The sequence below is a fragment of the Chiloscyllium plagiosum genome, chromosome 4 (assembly GCF_004010195.1).
Source record: "Chiloscyllium plagiosum isolate BGI_BamShark_2017 chromosome 4, ASM401019v2, whole genome shotgun sequence".
NCBI classification, from domain to species: domain Eukaryota; kingdom Metazoa; phylum Chordata; class Chondrichthyes; order Orectolobiformes; family Hemiscylliidae; genus Chiloscyllium; species Chiloscyllium plagiosum.
In genome coordinates this window covers 110,892,935-110,918,193 of record NC_057713.1, presented here as the reverse complement: position 1 = coordinate 110,918,193, position 25,259 = coordinate 110,892,935, and the positions used below count along the sequence as shown (strand labels likewise).

Genomic DNA, 25,259 nt, shown 5'->3' with positions numbered 1-25,259 from the left:
TTCTCCCCGTGTCTGCGTGGGTTTCCTCCCACCATCCAAAAGATGTGCAGCGTCAGGTGAATTGGCTATACTAAGTTGCCTATTGTGTTAGGTAAGGTAAGGGACAAAATGTAGGGGTAGGGGTGGGTTTCGCTTCGGCGGGTCGGTGTGGACTTGTTGGGCCGAAGGGCCTGTTTCCACACTGTAATCTAATCTAATCTAATAAATAGAAATAGACTCCAAAAAAGACTGTAGCACAGAAAGATCTTGAAAAAGGTTATCATACAGATGTAGCAAGTAATTAAAGGTGACAAATGGAATGTTGACCTTTATTTCTAAATTTTGGAGATTAAAAAGGAAGTCTTGTTAACAACAGTATATAATACCGGTGAGGCTGCACTGGAATAGTGTGTACAGTTTTTGGTCCCTGTATTTAAGGGAGAATATACGAGAATTGGTGGCAGTTCACAAAAGATTCATTAGGCTGATTCCTGACATGAAGGGTTTACTTTTCAAAAGCATTTAAACAGTTATTCATTAGAGTTTTGAAGAATGATTGGTGATTTTGCTGAAAAATGCAAAACTGTTCCGTTGTGAAAACTCAAAAAATTTGCTACTGCCCAAATATGGCATCCTTCTATTCCAAGGCAACCAACCAATTAGTCAGGTTGAATGGTTAATTTAATGCTGCGTACATGCACCATCCCCACCCCAAAATATCTGGTTTAAAAGGTTTAAATCTAAATCATTGGACTTTTATTGCAGTCGGAAATAAAATACGAGCATCCCATCAATCTTGATGGGACACAAACATAAGTCTCAAGGACAGCAACCTGAGCTGTTAACCTAATTACTACACCATCCCGTTAAACATTTCAGAGTTAGAAAATACCTTGCATTTAAAAATCTCAAGCTTATTTACCTCAATAACGGCAGCTGGTGCCTGTTCTGTCATATAGTGGATTGCATCTTGATCTCCCAGCCAATCAGATCCTTTAACAGTATCATAAAAATGCCACCTCCAATCATCACTCTCCATATTGCCCAGTGCAGCATTTATTCCACCCTGCAAAAATAACCAAGTGTTTCTTTAAACCTTCTTTTCATTTGTTGGTTACCTGTCAGCATTTATCATCAGTGAGAAAATGAAACAGATGGTTAGTATCAACATTAAAATTAAACACACAGAAAAAGCATAGGATGAAACAGATTAAAAGAGAAGTAAATCTGATTTTACTCCACTGCTTTTTCTTAATTTCAACCTCAAGAAAACTTGACTCACTTAGATCAACTTTTGATTCTATTCAAGGGGGAGTTAGATATAGCACTTAGGGCTAAAGGGATCAAAGGCTATTGGGAGAATGCAGCAACAGGGTACTGAGTTGGATATTCAGCCATGATCCTACTGAATGACAGAATAGGATCACAAAGGGATGAATTACCTACTCTTGCTCCTATTTGCTACGTTTCTATATATCCTTAACGCTAGTCAATAATCTAAGCAGGGCTGTATGCATTTACTTCAGTTGTTAAATGGGAAGTTATTGCTTCACAGTACACATCCATTTCCTCAGCTGGAGGTGGAATCTGTAGACAGTCCAACTCTACACATACACAGTCTAGAACCCAAAATTGGAAACTCTACATTCTGTCATAAAAACAGCCTCTCTCATCCCCTGCCATCCACAGAGTTCATAATTAGTTCTGCACTCTACTGTGCATAGAATGGATACTACCCTCCCAAACTACCAATTTACAGCTTTACATCCCAACTCATGCACACCTACAGGATGAAAGTGAGTACTGCAGATACTGGAGATCAGAGTCAAGATTAGAGTGGTGCTGGAAGAGCACAGCAAGTCAGACAGCATCCACAGAGCAGGAAAATCCACATTTCAGGCAAAAGCCCTTCATCAGGACTTGCGAGCTTTTGCCCGAAACATCGATCTTCCTGCTCCTTGGATGCTACCTGACCTGCTGCGCTTCTCATGCACACTCATGTCTGTGCACAAGATAGTATATAGACTGCCAAATCTGAACCACTTTGGTTTTCATACACATGAATGAACTTCTATCTAAAAAGGTATTACTTTCCAAGATAATACAGCAAAGTGCCAGCCTTGGCTCAAAGGCAACATTTTTTATCAGAGACAGAATATTGTGGCTTTGGGTCTGACCCCAGAGAATTTATCTCCTGACGAAGGGCTCATGCCCGAAACGTCGATTCTCCTGCTCCTTTGATGCTGCCTGACCTGCTGCGCTTTTCCAGCAACACATTTTTAAGCTTTTTTTTAAATAAAGATTTTACATTGCTCATTCCATCTCACCTTGCAAATGAACTTTAAAAGATCCCATCACTTCACTCAAGGGAAAAAGCTTACCTGGTGACCAGTTCAATATTCAGAAAGTCATGGAGTTTTAACAGCATGCAGAGATTCTCTGATCAGCATAGACACAATGGGCCATCTAACATCTATCTATTCTAATCCCATTGCCAGCACTTGGCCCAAATCCTTGTATGCTTATGGTACAGAGTGCTCATCCAAATAGCTGTTCACTGTCTGCCTCTACCAACCTTTCATTTAGAGAGTTCCAGTTACTCAAAACCCACCTGGGTGAAAACCTTTCTCCTCAAATCCTCTCAACTTCCTGCTCCTTACCTTCCCCCGGTTACTGACCCCACTACTAAGTGGAAACATTTCACCCTATCTGCCTTGTCTATACCCCCCTCATCGTACATCTTAATCAGATTCCCTCTCAGCCTTCTATGCTCTAAGGAAAACAATCCCAGCCTAGCTGTTTGTAGTTGAATCTATCCAGCCAAGGCAACATTTAATATTTAGTTCAATCACAATCACATCCTTCCTATAGCATGGTGGCCAGAACTGCACACAGTACTTGGTTGTGCCTAAATGTTATAATAGCTCCATCATAACATATTTGATAATATATTCAATACCTTGACTAATAAGGGCAAGTACCCAATATGCCTTCTTAAGCACCTTGTTTACCTATCCTGCTGCTTTCAAGGATTTATGGACATGCACCTCTCAAAATATTATCTTGCCATAATCCTACTACTGCATGCGGGATTTTGCCGGGCACACCATTCAGCCGCAACCTTCCCAACAAAGTCCTTTAATGCATAATGCAACCAGATATCCAAGCACAGGACCCAGCCACATCCTATAGCACTGGCTCAGATCACATCAGCAAACATCAGTCCTAGCCACAGCACAGAACCTAGCCAATTCTTGATCAGCTATCTTCCCCAGTGTCCAGTTCAACTGGATCTCTGAGCACTAACACAGCCATATCTTTTTCATCCAACTCCCGACAATCTTCATTCTGAATAGCCCTCATGATACTCACTCCATCACTATGGTGGAGGAAAGAGTTCAGTTTGTACAACTGTTGACATTTAAACACAAATCAGAAATATCACTAATTGCAATGCATGTATGAAAGATTATCAGTAAGTCTCACCTGAGCAGCGACTGTGTGAGATCTAGTTGGAAAGAGTTTTGTAACACAAGCAGTGTTGAAACCAGCTTCAGATAAACCAAAAGCTGCTCGTAAACCAGCACCACCAGCTCCAACAACCACCGCATCAAATTCATGATCTACCACTGGGTACTGAGTAGAAATCTATATTCAGGAAGCAAGATACACATTGTGGTTACCATGTCAATGGCTCAGACTGTAAAAATAAAAGAATCAGAGCAATGCCAATTTTCACTGATGTTCAAAAAGACATTTATAGCACCATTAATGCAAGGAAAGGTCCAAGACACTTCACAGGAGCATTGGAAAAGAAAATTACACAAAGAAACTATTAGGTCAGATGATCAAAAAGGTTTTCATAATGTCTCAAAGGAGGAAAACTAGAGGCAGAGATGTAAAGGAAGCAAAGACCAAAGCTTGGAGCTGAGGCAACAGAAGGCACAACCACCGATGGTGTCGCAGTTCAAATTCAAATTGCACAAGTCACTAGAATTAAAAGTATTGATAGCTAGGAAGTCTGTGGAGTTTGAGAAAATTCAAGATAGGGAGGGGAGACATCACAGACACATTTGAAGAAAGCTTGAGAATGTTACCAAAACATTGCTTGATCAGGAGCCAAAATATAAGCCAGGACACACAGGGTGATAACACACTGCAAATGAAGACATGAATCCTTTCAGAGTTTTAAATGACACTGACTTTAGTTTGATGAATACAGAAAGCAAGAGAATAGCCAGGAGCACATGGCAATAGTCATGTCTAGCCAACGTACAAATGTTGATTTCAACAGTAGATGAGTCAAGGCAGGAATTGAGTTAGGCTATGTTATAAAAGAGGAAGTGCTTGATGTCTTGAAACGCATAAAGGTAGATAAATCCCCAGGACGTGATCAGATGTACCAGAGAACTCTGTGGGAAGCTAGGGAAGTGATAGCTGGGCCCCTTGCTGAGATATTTATACCATCGATAGTCACAGGTGAGATGCCAGAGGACTGGAGATTGGTTAACGTGGTACCATTATTTAAGAAAAGTGGTAAGGACGTTAGATCTCAAGGAATACAGGAAGAACTAGTCATTTGGATGCAGAACTGGCTCAAAGCTAGAAGAGGTGGTGGTGGAGGGTTGTTTTTCCGACTGGAGGCCTGCGACCAGTGGAGTGCCACAAGGATCGGTGCTGGGTCCACTATTTTTCATCATTTATATAAATGATTTGGATATGAATATAGGAGATACAGTTAGTAAGTTTGCAGATGACACCAAAATTGGAGGTGTAGTGGACAACGAAGAAGGTTACCTCAGATTACAACGGAATCTTGATCAGATGGGCCAATGAGCTGGGCAGATGGAGTTTAATTTAGATAAATGGGAGGTGTTGCATTTTGGGAAATCTTAGCAGAACTTGTACTCTTAATGGCAAGGTCCTAGGGAGTGTTGCTGAACAAAGAGACCTTGAAGTGCAGGTTCATAGATCCTAAAAGTAGAGTCACAGGTAGATAGGATAGTGAAGGCTCGTTGGTCTATAGTTCCTTGGCTTGTCCTTACCACTTTTCTTAAATAATGGTACCACGTTAACCAATCTCCAGTCCTCTGGCATCTCACCTGTGGTATGCTTTTCTTTATTGGTCAGAGCATTGAGTACAGGAGTTGGGGGTCATCTTGCGGCTGTACTGGACATTGGTTAGGCCATTTTTGAAATATTGCGTGCAATTCTGGTCTCCTTCCTATTGGAAGCATGTTGTGAAAGGGTTCAGAAAAGACATAGAAGGATGTTGTCAGGGTTGTAGGATTTGAGCGATAGTGAGTGGCTCAACAGGCTGGGGCTGTTTTCCCTGGAGTGTCGGAGGCTTAGGGGTGACATTGTAGAGGTTTATAAAATCATGAGGGGCATGGATAGGATAAATAGACAAAAGTCTTTTCCCTGCGTTGGGGGAATTCCAGGTTTAGGGTGAGAGGGGAAGATATAAAAGGGACCTAAGGGGCATCCCCAGATAGTGGAGTGTTTATGGAACGAGCTGCCAAAGGAAGTGGTGGAGGCTGGTACAACCGCAACATTTAAAAGGCATCTGGATGGGTATATGAATCGGAAGGGTTTGGAGGGATATGGGCCAAGTGCTGGCAAATGGGACTAGATTAGGTTAGGATATCTGGTTGGCATGGATGGGTTGGAACAAAGGGTCTGTTTCTGTGCTGTACATCTCTATAACTCTAAATAGTGATGGCACGAACATAAGGTCAGAAGTTCATTCCAGGGCAGAATGCGACACGAATGTTGCAAACAGTCTGGCTCAATGTCAGAATGTTACCAGGAAGAGGGACAGAGTTTGTGGCTAGGGAACAGAGCTTGGAGCTGAGACTAGAATAACAGAATCCCTCCAGGGCAAAGAGAGGCCATTTGACCCCCATCAAGTCTGCTCAGATTCTGAAGAGCATCCCAGCCAGATCCATCCCAGCCCCAAAACCCTTCATCTACCATGGTGAATCCACATGTCTCAGGACACTATGGGGTAACTTAGTATAGCCAATCCACACATCCCTGCATGTTTGGTCTGTGGGAGGAAACCGGAGCACCAGGTGGAACCCACGCAGAAATGGGGAAAATGTGCCAACTCCACACAGTCACCCAAAGCAAGAATCAAACCCAGGACCCTGGCACTGAGGTAGCAGTGCTGAGGACTGAGCCAATGTGCTGCCTAGACTGAAAACAATGGCTTCAGTTTTCCCCAATATTGAATTGAAGAAAAACTTTGCTCATTCAATACTAGATGTGGGATAAGCTCAGACATAAAGGTTACTGACTTTTGTTAATGAGCAAAGGCTTAGAAAAAAAATTGCTCTCATCAAGCAGTGTTACCAGAGATCTTAGGATACAGAAGGACCAAACACTCGTCTAATACAAAAACATTGCTTATCAGCATCTAGACATTCTGGACAGATAGATTTGGCTGAGATAATCCTGAAGTCAGAATAGTGACGGAGGGATGATGGGGATTTCAGCTCCTTGGATAGAACTCTGATATCATTTAGGCAATGGCAGAATTTACTAAGTGCCAACAGATGCAGCATTGAAATTCAGAAAGCATTGACGCTAAAATTAATAATTTGTATTTGGACACTTGTTAAGAATTTGCTGCATAATGCTGGGCAATCATGATCAAGTCCTCAAATGTGACTTTTACTTACTGCATTTGAAACTTTGTTTGCATTTTTATTATGTTTCCCATTGACAGCAAAGTGGAATCTGCAAGCTGCATTTTGGTACACTGCAGGAATCTGTAAAAATAGAAATCACAATTAATTAGAAACTGTAGATTGTAAAGTTGTCACGACTAGAAGCACATTTCAGACAAAAGGAGGCAGGATTAGGTACAAAGGAAAATGGGGGCAGAACATTGGTGGGATGGGGTGGTATAGGCAGGTAAGAGGTCAGCCATGGGCAAGGGCAAGGAGAAAGATAGATCAATGAGGAAGGTAGAAAGGGAGAAAACCAATGATGAATGTTTCCAATGAAAAACATATTCTTTGTCATAGAACTGATCTCAAAGTTTGTCATCATTCATATCACTACTTCTCAGGGGCTTTTCATTGTTCTGTCATTATTCCCTCTAATAGTCAGAGGGAAATTGAGAAACACATTTGTAAGGAGATCTCAGCTATCTGTAAGAATAATAGGGTGGTTATGGTAGGGGATTTTTACTTTCCAAACAGACTGGGACTGCCATAGTGTTAAGTGTTTAGATGAAGAGAAAATTGTTAAGTGTGTTCAAGAAAAATTTTCTGATTCAGTACGTGGATGCACCCACTATAGAAGGTGCAAAACTTGATCTACTTTTGGGAAATAAGACAGGGCAGGTCACTGAGGTGTCAGTCGGGGAGCACTTTGGGGCCAGCGATCTTAATTCTATTAGATTTAAAATAGTAATGGAAAAAGATAGATCAGATCTAAACGTTGAAGTTCTAAATTGGAGAAAGGCCAATTTTGACAGTATTAGGCAAGAACTTCAAAAGCTGACTGGGGGCAGGTGTTCGCAGGTAAAGGGACAGCTGGAAAATGGGAAGCCTTCAGAAATAAGATAACAAGAATCCAGAGAAAGTATTTTCCTGTCACGGGGAAAGGGAAGGCTGATAGGTGTAAGGAATGCTGGATGACTAAAGAAATTGAGGGCTTGATTAAGGAAAAGAAGGAAGCATATGCAAGATATAGACAGGATAGATTGAGTGAATCCTTAGAAGAGTATAAAGTCAGTAGGAGAATACTTAAGAGGGAAATCAGGAGGGCAAATAGGGGAAGTGAGATAGCTTTGGCAAATAGAATTGAGGAGAATCCAAAGGGTTTTTACAAATTCATGAAGGACAAAAGGGTAACTAGGGACAGAATAGGGCCCCTCAAAGATCAGCGAGGCAGCCTTTGTGTGGACCCGCAGAAAATGGGGGAAGATACTAAATGAGTATTTTATATTAGGCATTTACTGTGGAAAAGGACATGGAAGATATAGAATGTATGGAAATAGATGGTGACATCTTGAAAAATGTCCATAATGCAGAGGAGGAAGTGCTGGATGTCTTGAAGCGCATAAAGGTGGATAAATCCGCAGGTCGTGATCAGGTGTATCCTAGAACTCTGTGGGAAGCTAGAGGTGATTGCTGGGCGTTTTGTTGAGATATTTGTATCATCGATAGTCACAGGCGAGGTGACGGAAGACTGGAGGTTGGTAAATGTGGTGACACTGTTTAAGAAGGGTGGTAAAGATAAGCCAAGGAACTATAGATCAGTGAGCCTGACGTCGGTGGTGGGCAAGTTGTTGGAGGTACATCTTGTCCCCTCAGGATTCCATGCATTTGGAACAGCAAGGGCTGATTAGGGAGAATCAACATGGCTTTATGCATGGGAAATCATGTCTCACAAACTTGATTGAGTTTTTTGAAGAAGTAACAAAGAGGATTGATGAGGCCAGAGTAGTAGATGTGATCTATATGGACTTCAGTAAGGCGTTTGACCAGGTTCCCCACAGGAGACTGGTTAGCAAGGTTAGATCTCACAGAATACAGGGAGAACTAGCCATTTGGATACAGAACTGGCTCAAAGGTAGAAGACAGAGGGTAGTGGTGGAGGGTTGTTTTCAGACTGGAGGCCTGGGACCAGTGGAGTGCCACAAAGATCGGTGCTGGGTCCACTACTTTTCATCATTTATATAAATGATTTGGATGTGAACATATAAGGTATAATTAGTAAGGTTGCAGATGACACCAAAATTGGAGGTGTAATGGCCAGCGAAGGAGGTTACCTCAGATTACAACAGGATCTTGATAAGATGGACTAATGGGCTGAGAAGTGGCAGATGGAGTTTAATACAAATAAATGCGAGGGGCTGCAATTTGGGAAAGCAAATCTTAGCAGGACTTATACACTTAATGGTAAGGTCCTAGGGAGTGTTGCTGAACAAAGAGCCTTGGAGTACAGGTTCATAGCTCCTTGAAAGTGGAGTTGCAGGTAGATAGGATAATGAAGGCGGCGTTTGGTATGCTTTCCTTTATTGGTCAGAGTATTGAGTACAGGAGTTGAGAGGCCATGTTGCGGCTGTACAGGACACTGGTGTGATCACTTTTGGAATATTGCATGCAATTCTGGTCTCCTTCCTATCGGAAAGATGTTGTGAAACTTGAAGGGGTTCAGAAAAGATTTACAATGATGTTGCCTGGGTTGGGGGATTTGGGCTATAGGGAGAGGCAGAACAGGCTGTGGCTGTTTCCCCTGGAGCGTCAGAGGCTGAGGGGTGACCTTATAGATGTTTACAAAGTTGAGGGGCAAGGATACGATGAACAGACAAAGTCTTTTCCCTGGGGTGGGGGGAGTCCAGAACTACAGGGCATAGCTTTAGGGTGAGAGAGGAAAGATATAAAAGAGACCTAAGGGGCAACTTTTTTTCAAGCAGAGGGTAATACATGTATGGAATGAGCTGCCAGAGGAAGTGGTGGTGGCTGGTACAATTGTAACATTTAAAAGGCATTTGGATGGGTAGATGAACAGGAAGAGTTTGGAAGGATATGGGCCGGGTGCTGACAGGTGGGACTAGATCGAGTTGGAATATCTGGTCGGCATGGACGGGTTGGACCGAAGGGCGTGTTTCCATACTGTACATTTCTATGACTGTACAGCTGCATTCACCACTCTGACATCCTCATAGCTTATGTATTATTTACCTCTACATCTGGAGGACTCCCTTAATCTAGATCACAGATGAACCCCATCCCCAGTATAATCAAGATACTCACTGAAGGTCACAACAGATTTTGGATGTAGGTTTGCTCGCTGAGCTGAAAGGTTCATTTCCAGACATTTCGTTACCTTACTAGGTAACGTCTTCAATGGACTTTATGCAAAGTAATGCTGAAACTTTCTGCTTTCTATTTATATGTTTGGGTTGGTGATGTCATTTCCTTTGTTGATGTTATTTCCTGTGGTGAAGTCACTTCCTGTTCCTTTTCTCAAGGGGTGGTAGATGGGGTCTAATTCGATGTGTTTGTTGATAGAGTTCTGGTTGGAATATCATGCTTCTAGGAATTCTCGTGCGTGTCTTTGTTTGGCTTGTCCTACCACCTAGAAAGCAGGAAGTTTCAGCATTGCTTTGCATAAAGTCCACTAAAGATGTTACCTTGGAAGGTAATGAAACGTCTGGAAATGAACCTTTCAGCTCAGCGAGCAAACCTCATCCAAAACCTCAACCTGAGCTACAAGTCTTCTCAAAACGGTCACAACAGATTTATAAAAGTCTAGAACATAGAACATTACAGCGCTTACAGGCCCTTTGGCCCTCAATGTTGCACCAACCTATGAAACCAATCTGAAGCCCATCTACCCTGCACTATTCCATTTTCATTCATGTGTTTATCCAATGACCATGTAAATGCCCTTTAAGTTGGCAAGTCTACTACTGTTGCAGGCAGTGCGTTCCAAACCCCTACTACTCTCTGAGTAAAGAACCTGCCTTTGACATCTGTCCTACATCTATCACCCCATAATTTTAAACAATGTCCCCTCATGCTAGCCATCACCATCCAAGAAAAAAAGGCTCTGACTGTCCACCCTATCTAACCCTCTGATTATCTTGTACGTCTCAATTAAGTCACCTTTCAACCTTCTCTCTAACGAAAACAGCCTCAAGTCCCTCAGGCTTTCCTCAGAAGACCTTCTTTCCATACCAGGCAATATCCTAGTAAGTTTCCTCTGAACCCTTTCCAAACTTCCACATCCTTCCAATAATGCATTTGCCAGAATTGTACGCAATCTCCAAGTGCGGACGCATCAGTTTTGTACAGCTGCAGCATGACCTTGTGGCTCCAAAACTCAATCCCTCTACCGATAAAGGCTAACACACCGTATGCTTTCTTAACAACACTATCAACCAGGGATCTATGTACATGGACACCAAGATTTCTCTGCTCATCTACACTACCAAGAATCGTACCATAAGCCCAGTACTCTTTACTCCTGTTGCTCCTTCTAAAGTGAATCACTTCACAATGTTCTGCATTGAACTCCATTTGCCACCTCTCAGCTTATTTATGTCTCTCTGTAACCTGCAACATCCTTTGCCAATATCCACATCTCCACCTACCTTAGTGTCATCTGCAAATTCACTAACCCATCCTTCTATGCCCTCATCTAGGTCATTTATAAAAACGACAAACAGCAGTGGATCTAAAACAGATCCTTGGGGTAAATGAACTCCAGGATGTATAGTTCCCATCAACCGCCACCCTCTGTCTTCTTACAACTAATCAATTTCTGATCCAAACAACTATATCACCTTCAATCTCATGCCTCCATATTTTGTGCAATGTTCCACAGGGAACATTATCAAACACTTTACTGAAATCCATATATATCACATCAACCACTTTACCCTCATCCACCTGTTGGTCACCTTCTCAAAGAACTCAATAAGGTTTGACCGGCATGACCTACCCCTTCACAAAACTATGTTGACTATCTAGGACTAGGATAACACTAACCACTAGTAAAACCGAGCAAAGACATAACTCGCTGCTGACAACAACCAATATGTTATGTGGTGAAACTCTGATGAAGAGTCACGTCTTGTTCTCTCTCCATGGATGCTGTCTGACCCGCTGCGACCTCCAGCATCGGCAGTAAACTTGCTCCTTAACAGTTATGTAACTGCTCCTAGTTACACAACCAGGATAACCTTTGTGGTGGCTGACGACAATCGCTGAGTCCGAGCGCAAACTGCAGCCTATCGCAGCCTCTCAGCAGGACGCTCGCTGACCTGTCTAAGGCCCACCTTGAAACGCCGCTTCCCCAGAGCGGACACCAAGCAACGCGCCGCCATCTTGCATCAACCGACGCCTGCGAACCGCCCCTGGACTAGCCTACTCCTGAGGGCGGGGGGAAGGGAGAGGGGAGGGGAGACGGTTGGCCTGGTCCATTCCCGGGGATATGGGGCAGGTCGGCGGTGGACCAATCCATTCCGGGGGAGGTTCGTGGCGCACCAATCCATTCCGGGGTGGGGAGGAGATATGTCAGAGCCTTTCTGTTCCGGATAAACGGAGCGAACCAGAACTACGTCCTGGTGCAGCAAAAAGAGAAAAAAAAATAGGTAAAGTTGTCATTGCGTGAAACAGAACGGATTCAGAAGAGAACTTGGTGTAGCAGGTTACCCTGTGCTTCTCCCTCACACGGTTGGGGGGGTAGCTGTAGCTCAGTGAAGTGCTGCGCCATCGAGACAAGGTCAGAAAATGACAGAAGGGGAGGTTTAATGGGGTCTGCACTGCATGTGCATCCAGGGTAACTCTTTCCTGGCTCTGTGCCATTGTGCTGTCCATCTCTGCTGAGATAGGACATACCCAGGGACGGTAATGGTGGTACAAAAACACAAGTTGTTGGCGGAAAAAAAAACTCAGCAGGTCTGACAGCATCTGCGGAGAGAAATCAGAGTTAACGTTTTTGGGACCGGTGACCCTCCCTCAGAAATTATGGTAGCCAGGAAAATGTCGGTTTACATGCAGAAGATTGGGTAAGGGGGAGGGCAACAGAGTAAATGATGGGCCAAATGGCCTTACTTCCACTCCTAAGTCTAAGTGATAGTTGGCCCGAAGAGAGAAGAACAGTTGGACAGACAAAGGAATGGATAACAATCTGGCTTAGAAAGTGAATAGCTGTGAATGGGGACTGTTAGTGGCTAATGGTATGTAGTGAGTTAAGGCAGACCATGTGATAACAAGGCCAGGTGTATGTGACAGGGGGCTTGGACTTAAGGGAGTTCGGGCCCTAAAACTATTGAACTGTATATTGAGTCTGGAGGGCTGCATGGTCCCCAAGTGGAAAATGAGGTGTTGTTTTTCCAGCTTGTGCTGAACTTCGCTGGAACACTGCAGCAAGCCTGAGACAGAGATGTTGGCCAGGGAACAAGTTGGTGTGTTAACGTGGCAAGATTAGAGTGGTGCTGGAAAAGCACAACAGGTCAGGCAGCGTCTGAGGAGCAGGAAAATCGATGTTTCGGGCAAAAGCCCTTCATCAGGAACGAGGCTGGAAGCCTCGGGGGTGGAGAGATAAATGGGAGGGTGGTGGGGTTAGGGAAAAGGTAGCTGAGAGTGCAATAGGTGGTTGGAGGTGGGAATGAAGGTAATAGGTTGGAGAGGAGGGTGGAGCAAGTAGATGGGAAGGAAGAGTGACAGGTGGGACAGGTCATGAGGATGGTGCTGAGCTGGAAGGTTGGAACTGGAGTAAGGTGGGGGAGGGAGGATGGTGCGGAGCTGGAAGGTTGGAACTGGAGTAAGGTGGGGGTGGGGAATGAGGAAGCTGGTGAGGTTCTCATTGATGCCATATGGTTGAAGGGTCCGAATCAGGAGATGAGGCGTTCTTCCTCTAGGTGTCCGGTGGTGAGGGAGTGGTGATGAAGGAGGCCCAGGACCTGCATGTCCTCGGCAGAGTGGGAGGGGGAGTTGAAATGTTCGGCCACGGGGCAGTGGGGTTGATTGGTGCGGGTGTCCTGGAGATGTTCTCTGAAGCGCTCTGTGAGAAGATGTCCAGTTTCCCCAATGTAGAGGAGTCCACATCAGGAGCAACGGATACAATAAATAACGTGTGGAAGTGCAGGTGAAATTTTGATGGATGTAGAAGGCTCCTTTGGAGTCTTGGATGGAGGTGAGGGGGGAGGTGTGGGCACAGATTTTGCAATTCCTGTGGTGGCAGGGAAAGGTGCAAGGAGGGGATGGTGGGTTGATCGGGGGTGTGGACCTGACGAGGTAGTCATGGAGGGAACGGTCTTTGCAGATAGGGGTGGGGAGGGAAATATAACCCTGCTGGTGGGGTCCGTTTGGAGGTAGCAGAGATGTCGGCAAATGATGCGATTTTTGCAGAGGTTTGTGGGGTGGAAGATGAGGACTGGGGAGTTCTGTCCTTGTTGCGGTTAGAGGGGTGGGGTTCAAGGGTGGAGGTGCAGGATGTGGATGAGATGCTTTGGGGGCATCTTCAACTACATGGGAGAGGAAATTGCGGTCTTTAAAAAAGGAGGCCATCTGGTGTGTTCTGTGGTGGAACCGGTCCTCCTGAGAGCAGATGTGGCGGAGGCAGAGGAATTGGGAATACGAGATAGCATTTTTGCAAGAGGTAGGGTGTGAGTTGGTGTAATTCAGGTAGCTATGGGAGTTGGTGGGTTTGTAGATTGTGAGAAGTGTAGGTAAAGCGCTGCTTCACCTGGGTGGTATGTTTGGGCCCTTGGATACTAAGGAGGGAGGAGGTAAATGGACCAGTGTTACATCTTTGGCGGTTGCAGGGGTAGGTGCAGTGGGGCTGTTGCGGAAGGGGCGTGGTGGTGGGGAGGGAAGATGTTGGGAGTGAAGGAAGAGTGGACCAGGGTGTTCTAGAGGGAACAGACTTTGCAGAAGCCTGACAAGGGAGGGGAAGGGAATAAGTGTCGGGTGGTGGTATCTTGCTGGATGTGGCAGAAATACCGGCTGATGGTCTCTGGGTGTCGATTCTGGTGGAATGGTAGGTAAGTCAAAGGGAACCTATTGCTGTTGCTGGTGAAACGCGATGAGGTGAGGGTGGAAGTGCAGGAGATGGGTGAGACCTGGTTGAGGGCCTTGTCGACAACTGTGCTTGGGAATCCACGATTGAGGAAGAAGATGAACGTTTCAGAGGCTCCCTAGTTGAAGTTGGCCTCATCGGAGCATATGCGATGGAGATGGAGAAACTGAAAGAATGGAATGGGGTCTTTATAGGAAGCAGGGTGTGAGGATGTATTGTCCAGGTAGCTGTGGGTGTCGGTGGGTTTACAGTGGTTATTAGTGGCTAGTCTGTCCCCAGAAATGGAAACAGAAATGTCAAGAAAGGGAAAAGAGGAGTCCGATATAGACCAGGTGAAAGTGAATGTGGAGTGGAAATTGGAAGCAAAATTGATGAAGTTTTCCAAGTCCCCTTGTCACGTTCACCTTTCTCAACCGTGGATTCCCCAGCACTGTTGTCCCAAGGGCGGGAAACAGCACCAGTGATATCTTCGAAATATCCTTGGAAAAGTTATTATTGGAGGCCGGAATAGGACTGGAAAGAGGAATGTGCTACATACCCCACTTAGAGACTGGCATAGCTGGGGCCAATGCCGTGTCCATAGCCAAACTTTTGACCTGAACAAAATGAGAGGAAGTAAAAGAAGTTGTTGAGCTCGGCCAAATGGAGGAGGGTGGCAGTGGGTGAGGACAGCCTTTGCTGCAGGAAGAAGCAGAGAGCCCTGAGACTATCTGGGTGACAGATGGACGTGTAAAGGATTTGCACGGTAAAAAGGAGGCGGCTGGAGCTTGCAAACTGGAAATTCCAAATCTGGCATAAAGCGTGAGAGGAATCATGGATGTATGTGGGTAGGGTCTGAACCAGGTAGTAAAGATAGAGTCAAGGTAGGAAGAGATGAATTCTGTGGGGCAGGAGCAGGCTGAAATAATGGGTCTGCTCAGTCAGTCCTGTTTGTGAATTTTTGCAAGGAGGTGGAAGTGAGGTGTGCCAGGCTGGGGGACTATCAGCTGGGAGGCAGTAAGGGGGAGATGATCAGATGAAATGAGGTCAGTGACTGTGATTGATTCAGTGGCCTGATGTGCCATGGTGAGTCATGGACCACAGACAGATAGGCCAAGATCACAAAGCACGAATACCTTTCTCAGTCCTTGAATTCCTTATTGGTTGTGATCTCAGGTTTCAGACTCTTTGACAATGCCGGCATGGAGACACTCACCAATGTCCAGAATTGATCCCAGGTTCCTGGCGTTGTGAAGCTGCAGTGCTAACCACTGTGCTACATAAGGCATCCAAACCTTTTCATAGTTACCAACAGTTCTAGGGAAGGTCACCTTACTTGAAATGTTAACTCTGATTTCACGCAGAGGGTAGTGCATGTGTGGAATGAGCTGCCAGAGGAAGCAGTGGGGGCTGGTACAATTACAATATTTAAAAGGTGTCTGGATGGATACATGAATAGAAAGGGTTCAGAGGGATATAGGCCAAGTGCTGGCAAATGGGACTAGATTAGTTTGGGATGCCCAGTCGGCAGGGACGAGTTGAACCAAAGGGCCTGTTTCCGTGCCGTACATCTCTGTGATTCTATGATGCCAGACCTGTTAAACTTTTCCAGCAACTTTTGTTTTTGTTTCTCATTTATAGCACCCGCAGTTCTTTCAGCTTTTATGTGGTAATGGTGGTGCCTGAGACATTGTGAAGTATGAACCAACAGATGTGACTATATCAGGTGGTTGTTTCCAGGAGATTGTTATGTGCACATTAGCCTGCAAAGTTTCCTGCATCACCACTGTAATGATTGTAACAAGGTCAGCCAGGTGGACCTCATAAAATATGAGTTTCCTGATTGGGGCTGTTAACCTGTTTCAATCAGGGACCCTAGCGAAAAGTTATAAGCAGGAGTCTCAGGGGTTCTGTTCACTTGTAAAGAAAGGGTGACTTGACGACAGGACACTGATCTTCGTGGAGTTATTTCAACAACTCACTACTTTTCAAAATTACTGTATTGACTATCGGGTGCTGCTGAGACATGAAGTGTGAGACATACGTGTAATTCTTTCATCATTACCTAAAGATGTTTGGCTAATTAAGAATCAAGATGAAGTTAAATGCATTTCTAATTAGTGTAAACAAAAATTTGTAGACTTGATCATGTGATCTCAGTACTCAATAATTTCCCAGCCATGAGAAGCATTCTTTAATATTAGTGATTTTTGAGAGGATTTGTAGCTCAGGTTGATGATACAGATGTTTCGTCACCATAAACAAATCTTCAAGCTCAGTGAGCTAACTTACATGCTTATTCTTTAATATTTCTGTTCTGAAGGAGGGTCACTGGAACCAAAACATTAACTCTAATTTCTCTCCACAGGTGCTTCCAGACCTGCTGACATTTTCCAGTAATTTTTGTTTTTGTTTCAGATTTCCAGTATCTGCAATTCTTTCGGTTTTTTGTATAATATTTCTGCGTTTGGTGTTAAAGTGGAAACCAAAATGCAGAATACACAAGTGTTGTTTGTTGTGAATGCCTTACTTCCTTGCTTATTGAATGATATGCACTTGTTAAGTAACTACAGGAGTAAAGTATGTTTAACTTGGTTATGTGAGGTAATTTAAGGTAAGATAAAATGAGCATATGTGGTTAATCTAGCATTAATGTAGACTCGCCAGACACAGGTGCAGCATGGAGATCCACATTTTTTTGCACACTGGACTTCAGACAGGAATGAAGCCCACTGAAATGTCATGGAAACAATACAGTGTTAACATCAATTTCCTCAGTGCAACATATATTTTCAAAATCAAACCTCTCATTGCTTGACAACCAGAATAGCTACAACCTGCTGTTGGTTTAATAAGTACAAGATCAAATCACATAACAGACTTGATACCCTGTCATGAGAACAACAGATCTGCTTTTTAAGTACACAATATCTAGTAATTTTATGATCGTAACCCTTGCATATTCACATTGAAGTTCCAATTATATGAATTTAGTTTAGTGATTTGTTATTACATTTGGTCACTTCCATACTCAAAATATTATTATATGTGATTATCTATGTATAGACTTCTGGGACTGATCTTTCTGAAGTATCATGCAGTCATCGTTATCATATAATGGTTTTCCTGCACCCAGCAGTTGTGAAATTAAAATCATTTTAAGATAAAATCATCCCATAAATTATTAAATTCGGAGCTGATAGCAATAGGACAAGGGGACAGGGTGCTGGGACCATTGCTAAAAGGATTGATAATGCGTCCCCTTAATTAATGGGATTTAAGAAAGAAGCAGAGAAAGAGATGGTGATTATAACTCTATGAAGTGCAGAAAGAGGAAAATGGAGTATGGATTAGAGAAGGAAAAAGAAACAAGAAAAGTAAGATTTTTAAAAAGGTTTTGGTTTTTTAATTTCAAATCATTAACAACATGTAGGAATGGGATTGAATGTTCCAAATTATTACTGTTCTGGGTCAGAGAGTTTGATTATAGTTAAATTAAGAATTGAAAAGTAGAGTCAAAGTTGCTATAGGCTGTTGTTCATTAGAGAGAAAGGCTACTAGTGATGGTTTAAGATCAGGGTAACCACGTCTCAGAGGGGAGAAATTGAGAAGTAGAGTCCTACAGGATAACCAAAGCTGGTGTGGGAATTGGGCCCACACTGTTGGCATCAGTCTGCGTGGCAAACCAGTTATATTGTTACAAAGGTACTTGTGCTCCGAATTTTCAGACTTAACTTTTTGTAATGAGTTTGTTGGGTAAGGGCTTGCATTATTAACACTTACTTTTGCAGCAGGACTCATTCCAATATTCTTAAAATTCATGCAGGATATAATTTTCTAGCACTGTAGTATTTCTGTTCAACAAAAAATGATATACTTTGATAATGATCTGATGTGAAATCCACCCAAACAAGCCGGGTTTAGTTGTGTTCATTGCTTTGTCTGTCTAATTTGAAAATGCCTAATCCTGGATCAATGTGAATGAAGAAGAAGGACTTTGAATTCATATAGTGCCTTTCAAAACTTCAGTATGTGACAATCCACTTTGAAGTGACTAAAACACTCTAAAGTATGTTTTTGCTTTTGTTTGTAGTTAATTTAGACTTAGCTATAAGAAAACAACTTGCCGGCCATGTAAAAGTAGTTTTGATAAATTGTGAAGGCAACTGTGGAAAATTACATTCTACATCATGGCTGATCATCTCAATGCCAATTTTGCGCACTCTCATCCTCTCCCTAAGGTCATTAGTTTTCAGAAACACACCAATTTCTGCCTTGAACCTGCTCAATGATCAAGGATTCACAGTATCCTTGATACTGTGTAGAGAGTTCCAATGATTCACCACCCTCTGAATGAAGAAATTCCTCATTAAATGTCTTAAATGGCCTGCTGATTATCCTGAATATCCGTTTCCTGATTCTAGAGTCATCAGCCACAGCAAACATTCTATCTATATCCATCCTGTCATGCTCTGTAAGAATTTCGTAAGTTTCAGTGAAATCACTTCTCATTCTTCAAAATTCTGGAGAACTCAAATTGTTTCCTCAAATAAAAGCATAGTATTCAGGATGCAGAAGTTGTGAAGTGAAAATAAAAAGTATTAGAGAAACTTGGGGCTGATAGCAACTGTGAAGAGGGAAACTGAGTTAATGTTTCGAGTCCAATTAACTTTTCTTTGGAATGTAATCTCTTCTCATTGCCAATCTGCCATCCCAGGAATTAATCTGGTGAACCTTGGTAGCACTCCCTCTGTAGCACGTGTAACCTTTCTTGGATATGAGACTAAAGCTATACATGGTACTTTAGGTGAGTTTTCACAAAGACTCCATACAAATGCAGCAAGACATCTTTACGAATATACTTAAAACCTATCAAAATGAATGCTAATATAGTTTTCATTTATAATTGCTTGCTGCAGCTGCAGTCTGGCTTTTAGTGACTAATGGACAACAACCTAGATCCTTTTGGACACCAATACTTCCCAGTCATCATCATTTAAGAAATATTATGCCTTTGTTTTTTCAACAATGTTGAATATTCATGTTATTGATCATTTATTTACATTATCTTCTATATGCCATATTCTAGCAAATTCACTGTCCAAGTCCTCTTGAAACATCCTTGCATTCCAGTTTGGTATCACTATAAAATTTCAAAATATTTCAGTTTGTCCCCACATCCAAATCATTTATGTAGATTATGAACAGTTGTGGACCTTTGTACTGATCCTTATATCGCTTCACTATTGACGGCCTGCCATTCTGAGAACAATCCATGTATTCCTGCTGTCTACTTTCTATCTGTTAATTCTTTCTTAATCCATACTGGTATATTCCCTTATTCCCATTTTTAATTTTATTTACTAGCCTGTGTGGCAACCTTATTGCAAGCCATCTGAAAATCCAAATATAATGCATAAATTAGTTCTCCTTTGTCTATGCTACAAGTAACATCCACCAAAATCTCTGACAGGTTTACCAAATATGATGTCCCTTTAACAAATCCATGTTCACTCTGCCCAATTTTGTTATTCTTAGTTTTTCAGTTCACATATTTATTTTAATAGAATCTAACATTTTCCCTATTATAGATATCAAGCTAACGGGCCTGTTGTTCTCCAGTCTTCATCCTCTTCTTCACCCATTCTTAAATAGGTTTACAACTACTACCTTACAAAAGCAGGATTCCGCTTTCTAGAATCTATAGAATTGTGAAAGATGACGATACAAATAGTTTGGGTGAAGCAGACTTTGTCAGGTGTGTCCCCAGGAAAGATTCCTGACTCAATATGTAGATAGGCTGACTAGAGGGGAGGCCATATTGGATTTGGTGCTTGGCAACGAACCAGGGCAGGTGTCAGATCTCTCAGTGGGAGAGCATTTCGGTTCACAACTCCCTGACCCGAACTATAGTCATGGAGAGGGATAGATGCAGGTGGTATGTGAAAGCATTTAATTAAGGGAGGAGGAATTAAAATGCTATTAGGCAGTGTTATGGACCAGGCCAGACCCCTCAAAACATTTCAAGAAGGTAGCCCACTCTAACTTTGTTAGTTGTTTTAAGCAGGTGTAAGGTGGCTATTCCAGGAGAAATGCTGCTGGTCAAACCACTTAGCTTTAAACAAAACAGAGTTTATTTACAAGATTACTGAATGAAATACCAACAACAGAAAACAGAATACCCTGAATAACAACCTCTCAGAAAGCTCAACAGATTATCCCAACATAATAATGCTGCTCCAAATACTTGCAAAATCCCCATAAACTCCTCTTGGCACAAAAGGTAAAATCAAGCACTGGTTCTTACAGGATAGAAGACAGAGAGAGAGTACCAGCCTGGACCTGCTTCTTCGGGTCCAACAGCATTTTTCGTACTACTGCTAAAAAGCAAAGCAAACCAGCGAAAAGCCGAGCTGGAAGAACTGGCCACTCCCCTTTCGTTGTACAAGTGTTTGTGTTTTAACTTGTAAGCCTTCTGCCTGAGGCAGTATCTGTTAGTTATTATTAAATTGGCCCTAAAACCCTTCAACCCTAGACTTTTCGGAGTCTGTGTTGCTTACAACCTCTCTGATTAAAAAGAAGCCAAGGACAGCAAAACCTTGTTAAAGGAGCAGCTTCTTCATAGCAGGAACTGTGGAGCATAAATTGGGAACAGATATTCTCAGGGTAATGCACAACAGAAACGTGGAGGTTATTTAGGGAGCACTTGCTGCGAGTGCTGGATAGGTTTGTCCCACTGAAGTACGGAAGAGATGGTAGGGTGAAGGAAACTTGGATGACAAGATATGGAACGTCTAGTCAAGAGGAAGAAGGAAGCTTACTTAAGGCTGATAAGCAAGGATCACACTGTGTTAGAGGGTTACAAGGTAGCCAAGAAGGAACTGAAGAATGGACTTAGAAGAGCTAGAATAGCGTATGTAAAAGCTTTAGCGGGTAGGGTTAAGGAAACCCCAAGGTGTTCTGTACTTATGTGAGGAACAAGAGGATGGCCAGAGAGAGGGCAAGGCCAATCAGAGATAGTGAAAGGAACTTGTGCCTGGAGTTGGAGGAAGTAGGGCAAGTCCTTAATGAATACTTTGCTTTATATTCACTGGGGAGAGGGACCATTGGAGCGAAGAAAGATGAGAGGTGACTTGATAGAGGTCTACAAGCTGATGAGAGACATAGTGTGTGGATAGCCAGAGACTTATTCCGAGGGTGGAAATGGCTATCACAAGGGGCATAATTTTAAGATGATTGGAGGAAGGTTTAGGGGAGATGTCAGAGAGTGGTGGGTGCAGGGAATGCACTGCCAACAGTGGTAGTATAGTCAGATATATTGGGGACATTTAAGTGACTCTTGGATAGGCAAGTGGGTGATAGTAAAATGTAGGGTCTGCAGGCTAGTTTCATCTTAAAGTAGGTTAAAAAGTCGGCACAACATCGAGGGCTGAAGGGCCTCTAGTGTGCTGTACTCTTTGTTCTTCTATTGATGCATTCACAATTTCTTTTGCTATTTTGTTCAGCACTCTGGGATGGACTGATCTGATCCAGGATATTTATCAACCTTTAATTCAACTAATTTTTCAATTACTACCTCTGTACTGATACTTTTTTTTTTAGCTCTTCAGTTGCACAAATCCCTTGGTTGCTGAATATTTTAGGGATCTTTATGTATCTTCCATGAAGACAAATGCAAAGTAACTGTTTAGTTTTGCTTCCATTTATCCCCAACTGTAATGTACCCACATTTATCCTTGCTGATCTTTTTCTTTTTATGTATTATGAGAAGCATTTTCAGCTCACCTTCATGTTCCTTGCTGACTAGCGTACAAATTCTCTTTTCCCTTCCTTATGAGTTTCTTGACATGTTTTTGCTGGATCCTAAACTGCTCCCAGTCCTCAGGCTTACCTCTATTTCAGGCATTCTTACAAGCTACTACCTCTGATCGACTGCAGTCTTTAACTTTTATTAGTCATATTTATTTACCCTTTGACTTTTATGCCTTGGAGGAATCTATTGTAAGCCTGGAAATATTTCTTTAAATACTAGCCATTGCCTGTCTTTTGTTAAATACTTTAGTGAATTTTCACAAACCACCCAGTCAAGCTTTACTCCAGTTTTACTCCCCCATTAATTGTTGCTTTTGTTCGGATATAAGAACCTAGTCTCAGAATGAACTATATCAGAGTCGAACTGTAAACATTCAACTCCCCCCACCCCATGTAAAATTATTGTCACTGTTTCTCAAAGCTGCCTTTACAGCAAGGTTATTAATGACCGTTTCGTCATTACATACCAAACCCACAATTGCCAAATCCCTCATTGTTAACACATTGTTCCAGAAACCCATCTCGGAAATACTTTCAGAACTCATCTGCTGCAGCATTAGAGTCAACTTGATTAATCTAGTTCATGTGTAAACTGAAATGATCTATTATTACTGTATTACCCAAATTACAAAAGTCTATAATGTGCCCAACATTATAGAACACCAAATTACTATTCCATAAATCCCTTCAAAAGTTTGTGTTCTTTTGCTGTTTCTTAGCTCTATCCAAACTAATTCTCTATCTTGATCCTTTGATTGGAGACCCTGCTGAACTATTATACTGATGTTGTCCCTTACTAGGAGTGCTATTGCACCTCCTTTTTCTGCTGCCTATCTCTCCTAAATATAGATTTTGTAAAAACAAATTCAATCATTGCTTGGCATTGCTGACCAGGCTAGCATTGATTGCCCATCTATATTTTCTCAGTCAGATGTTGTCAGACCATGTAAGGACACTAGATTGCCATTTTGAAATGAATGAATTGGATGGGTTTTTACAATGATTGACAGTGATTACATGGTCACTATTAGACTGGCTTTTTATTCCAGATTTTATTGACTTCAAATTTTGTTGTCTGTAGTGGGAGGATTCAAACTTCTGTCCCCAGAACATAAACCTAGGGTTCTAGATTACTAGTCCAGTGATGTTGCCATGATGTCACCAACTTCTCAGTGTTATGACACGATGGTAAACCCTTCTGCTAATTAAACCAAACACACAGAACAGCTCGCCTTGCCTTGTAATCTGTTAAAGTATGTGTGACAGAGAATTCCCAACTTCCACTACTTAAAGAAAAAAAATAACAATTTTATTCTTTAACTCTAAAATGAACATTAACCAACAACTATTTACAACTCTAAGCCTCCTTTCTCTTAAACGTGTGTTATCTACCTCCCACTCTATAATGATATCTGATCCAATAAAGCCCCTATTAAATTTACTGCAACTCAAGTTTCAAAACCAGACAGCGGTTGTCATCTCCAGTGTCAATCTTCCTCTGTTTGTAGATCACCTTGGGTCCTCTTCAGTCTTCTGCTGCAAAGATTTTTCATATGAAAAAAGGTACCCTGTCACATTAGTTTAAAGCTTCTCAGCAGCATTACCAAATCTCCCCTGTAAATGGTATTCCTGGTCCTGCTAAGGTCCACCCTGTCAATCTTATACAGGAGGCCTAGAACCAATCATAATACTTCAGAAATCTCATGGCCTCCGTCCTAAACCAGTTTTCTAGCCATATGTTAAATTGCTCACTTCTGTTTCTATGATCACTACCACTTGGAACTTTGTATTTGTGAGTTTACTGCTCTGGAGGTCTTGTTTTTCAGTCTTTTTATGAGCGTTCTGAAAATTGCTTTCAGGATTTCATCTATCTTCCTACTTAATTAATTAATGCCAACATGGACCACAGGCTGTAGCTGTTCACACTATCCCAAAAGCCGATCATGCAGCTGTTCTGTGGCATCCTTGACCTTGGCACGAGGGAGGCAACATACATTCTTGGAGTCATGTTTACAGCTGCAGAAATGTCTGACTAAAGCGTTCCCTACTGTTACTGCTCTCCACTCTTCTCCTCCAGCACAACTGATTACACTCACTAGTGCCCAAAGTGGAAAATCCATTTATTAGCAGAGGTATCTATACTACCTGCCAGTTTTCTTAGACTGCATGGTCACCAATCCTTAACTGCCTGCACACTTCTAAGTTGCGGTATAATTGTATTATGCTATTCATGAAGTTCTAACCCAAGCCTAACGTGGATTAGAAAATGGGCAAACAGATGGGAAATGCAGAGTCGAGAGTGTGGAGCTGGAAAAGCACAGCCAGTCAGGCAGCATCCGAGGAGCAGGAGAATCAACATTTCGGGCGTAAGCCCTTCATCAGGAATGAGAACCAATCTGCTTAGGTTAAGTCGGTGGAAGTACACATATAGGAACAAACAAAGGAATTAAGTAAGTAATAAGCTACCATAGTTTGGGAACTGGCAGCTACAGTGTTATTGACTTTAATGGCCTTGGATTTTATATGGAGATACTGAAACATCCAAGAGCACAAGAGAGATGGAAAAAATCTTCTGTTATTACTGCTACATTAAGCACTTCCAGTTCACACAAGTTACCTCCAGACTATTTGTTTTAATTAAAATTATGCTCACATATTGGGAGGAGCAGATAATAGTACAAAATAGCAGAGAATCCATCATCGTTTTAAAAATATTTTGACCAGTTAAATTGGTGGTTCAGTTGCCTTTGCCTTGATCACTTTGTTAGAATTTGGAGATACGGTTCTGCATTTGAAAGTCAAGCATGTTTTGACTTGTAGTATGACTGTTGAATCATAAAGCTTGTTGGTCACATTTCTATTTTAACTGATATCCCAGTGTTTTAGATTAGATTACATTACAGTATGGAAACAGGCCCTTCGGCCCAACAAGTCCACAC

General features: G+C 42.4%; 2 protein-coding genes across 4 annotated transcripts in view; one reads left to right on the top strand and one right to left on the bottom strand.

Annotated features, from left to right (window-relative positions):
* The window catches only part of sdha (succinate dehydrogenase complex, subunit A, flavoprotein (Fp)), a 46,930-nt gene extending 35,040 nt beyond the window's left edge, over nucleotides 1–11,890 (bottom strand). The window contains exons 1-4 of one of the 2 annotated variants that reach the window (XM_043688951.1): nucleotides 11,783–11,890; nucleotides 6,663–6,752; nucleotides 3,466–3,627; nucleotides 902–1,045 (exon numbers count right to left, since the gene is read on the bottom strand). In XM_043688951.1, coding sequence (XP_043544886.1) covers nucleotides 902–1,045; nucleotides 3,466–3,627; nucleotides 6,663–6,752; nucleotides 11,783–11,830 — 444 coding nt within the window. In that variant the 5' untranslated portion in view covers nucleotides 11,831–11,890. Of the gene's footprint in view, nucleotides 1–901; nucleotides 1,046–3,465; nucleotides 3,628–6,662; nucleotides 6,753–11,767 lie in introns of both variants that reach the window. The other variant, XM_043688950.1, reaches the window with a different exon arrangement.
* Nucleotides 11,891–11,975: 85 nt separating this feature from the next.
* LOC122549323 (coiled-coil domain-containing protein 127-like) overlaps nucleotides 11,976–25,259 on the top strand; it is an 18,957-nt gene continuing 5,673 nt past the window's right edge. The window contains exon 1 of one of the 2 annotated variants that reach the window (XM_043688952.1): nucleotides 11,976–12,097. The gene's annotated coding sequence lies outside the window, so the exon portion shown is untranslated. Of the gene's footprint in view, nucleotides 12,229–25,259 lie in introns of both variants that reach the window. The other variant, XM_043688953.1, reaches the window with a different exon arrangement.